Consider the following 2,996-nt stretch of genomic DNA (forward strand, 5'->3'; position numbering starts at 1 on the left):
CGGTCACCCGGCAAGCCTTGCCACGGGGCGCTGCAACTGCCCGTGCACAAGTTCGGGATACTAGGGTACCCCTACTCTAGTACACCGACAAACCGAGAGCTTTATTGTTTTGTATGGCGAGCTCTCTCTAAGCCAAGTGTATTTTTGGTTTACACATTTTTTTGTATGTACTTTGCTTAATCGACTATAAGCCGAGAACAGTAATGCTAGAGCTACTGGCTATTTGTACATGGTTTGTCGTACAGGCTGATGTGGAGCAAACTAATTGGCTTTGGATTAGCAGCCGGGCCCCACCCCCTGAAATGGGGGGGGAGAGCGAATTAGCGAGAGGGGGTCCGTACCTGAAGCGTAAAAGACCCGGACGTCTAGGACTATTGAGCCGAGAACGTGTAATACAGTCGTAAAAATGCTAGATGTACAGGCTTTTACAGGTTTCTACAGGCTCCTTCCAAACTTTCTAAACACACCCCCCTGATTTCAACGGGGGTGGGCCCGTGCCTCTACCAATGACCAATTAAAAACCGCCACAACACCCTGTAAACCCCTCATCCCTGTAATTTCCTGTATGTGTAGCAAAACTCAATACAGTCGACTTACGTCGTCACACACGGCACCGTGTGTTTTCCTGTAGCGTATTCTCCCAAGAGCACCGTGTGTGTTATTGTTCTCCGAATCATGAACAGCTTCGGACTCGGTGCACACGTAGGTAGCTAAATAAGTTGCATGTTAACCCTCTTCTGATCCTCTCTTCAAAACCAAACTAACCCACGAGGCGTTGCACTTCCGAACTACTCCCGACCAGAACAATTCGATCACCGGCACCGCACGCCAATTTGATCGCCATGGCACCTGAAACCGATCACCACGGACGCGCCGATCACGTCGTGCTGTTCCCCTTCATGGCGCAGGGCCACCTCTCGCCGTTCCGCTGCCTTGCCGCCCTCGTGCGCCGCTGCCGCCCCGACGCCCGGGTAACCTTCGTCGCCACCTCCGGCACGGTCGACTCCATCCGCGCCCACCTCGAAGACGAAGGCATCTCCGTCCATGCCCTCCCCTTCCGCCCTGCCGACGCCTCACAGCAGCTCATCGACCTCTTCCTCGCCTCCGAGTCTCTCCGCCCAGCGTTCCACCAGTTCATCGTCGATCTCAGACGCTCCGACCCGCACACTGACGTGCACGTCGTGGCGGACATGTTCCTGGCCTGGACGGCGGACGTCGCCCGCGGCGACCCTGGCGTCACGCACTCCGTCCTGCTCACCACCGGCGGCTACGCCTCGGCGATCTACTTCTCGCTCTGGAACAGCGTCCCGCTTGTCCGCAAGGACGACGATGACGAGTGCTTCCGGCTGCCGAGCTTCCCGGGCATCAGCGTCCACCGTTCGCAGATCACCAATCACCTCGCGGCGGCCGACGGCGGCGACGCGTGGTCCACCTTCATCCGGAGGCAGATCGCCGCCTTCTCCCGTGCCGACGCGCTGCTCGTCAACACCGTCGAGAAGCTGGAGCCCAAGGGATTAAGCATGCTCCGCCAATGGCTCAACAATGTCCCGATGTTCCCAGTCGGGCCGCTGCTCCGGGCGGCAAGTTCGTCGTCCCTCGAGGAGACGACATCGAGTAGCCCCGTCTTGGCGTGGCTCGACAAGCAACCGCCTGGCTCAGTGCTGTACGTGTCGTTCGGGTCGCTGTACACGATCTCCACGTCGCAGACGACGGAGCTGGCAATGGGGCTCGAGAAGAGCGGGCACAAGTTCGTGTGGGTGGTCCAACCCGCCACCGACGTGAACGGCAGCGAGTCGCGGTCGTCCGGCCTTCCGGATGGGTTCGCGCAGAGGATGGAGGCGGCAGGGCGCGGGCTGGTGGTGCGGTGCTGGGCGCCACAGGTGGAGATCTTGGCTCACCCGGCCACGGGCGGCTTCCTGACCCACTGCGGGTGGAACTCGGCGCAGGAGAGCCTCGCCTGCGGTGTGCCGATGGTCGGCTGGTCGCTCTCGGCGGAGCAATTCTACAACGCCAAGTTGCTAGTGGAGGAGATGGGGGTGTGCGTGGAGCTGGCACGCGGTGCCGCGGCGGCCGTGACGAGGGACGAGGTGGCGGAAGCAGTGGAGAGGGTGCTCGGCGTGACGTCTAGAGTGAGGGCCGCAATGAGACGGAAGGCCGCGAAGATGAAGGAGGTGATTGACGCCGCGACGGACGGCGACGGTGAGGAGTCGTCGCTGGGAGTGACGCGGAGGTTCTTGGACGCGATGGCGCGTACGTCGTCGTGCTCTAGAAGCTAAATGGGATCGTAGTAGACGCCATAGCCGGTCGGATCGGCTGCATTCGATCATGAGTTTTTTTCGTGTGTTATCAGATCAAGCTGTATACTTGAGCTTAGATTCATAACTCGGGACATGGCAACTGAGTGTAAAATGGCTGCACCGGTGAGTTGAGTTAAATCCATAAAATCACCACAATTATGTTGTCATTAGTTAAAAAATATCATCATTTTGTGTGCTTATCGTAAAATGCACCGAACGCAACGTTAATCAGCAACAAAAATCACTGAATTCATGTGACGTGGCGGAGGGCTGACATGGCAAAACTGTGATGGCAGGGGGCTGACAGCCGTTAATTGGCTCGTTCAGATGTGGCCGTCGGGGTCGCCCGACAGAGAATCGAGGCGCACCAAACGCCATTCTCCCCTCTCACTCTCTTCCCTTCGTGGTGAAGGTGCGACTGTGTTGTAGGGTGGTGGCTCCGGGGCCTCACGCTCGGATCCAATGGGCTAAGGCCGTTGGCGTGTCGTGCGGCGATCTGGCGGCTACATTGACCACTCTAGGCCGTGTGGACGGCAGGGAGGTGGCAAGGGCAGCGACCATGTTGTGGTTTCCAGGAGGATATTGCAACGGCTGTGCTCGATCTGTCTGGCAACGGCTTGGCGTGGCGGCCGTGGCGGCGTGGTGTGTGGCGTTATGGCATCCGGAGCCACTCAATCTTGTAAGGTTCGGTTTGTCCTG

General features: G+C 58.6%; 1 protein-coding gene across 1 annotated transcript; it reads left to right on the top strand.

Annotated features, from left to right (window-relative positions):
* The first annotated feature begins 842 nt into the window (after positions 1-842).
* LOC119360472 (UDP-glycosyltransferase 92A1-like) lies at positions 843-2,276 on the top strand. Its single transcript, XM_037626098.1, has one exon. It carries the CDS (start codon positions 843-845, stop codon positions 2,274-2,276), a length of 1,434 nt encoding a protein of 477 aa, XP_037481995.1.
* The last annotated feature ends 720 nt before the right edge of the window (positions 2,277-2,996 follow it).

Source organism: Triticum dicoccoides, chromosome 2B (genome assembly GCF_002162155.2).
Source record: "Triticum dicoccoides isolate Atlit2015 ecotype Zavitan chromosome 2B, WEW_v2.0, whole genome shotgun sequence".
NCBI classification, from domain to species: Eukaryota; Viridiplantae; Streptophyta; class Magnoliopsida; order Poales; family Poaceae; genus Triticum; species Triticum dicoccoides.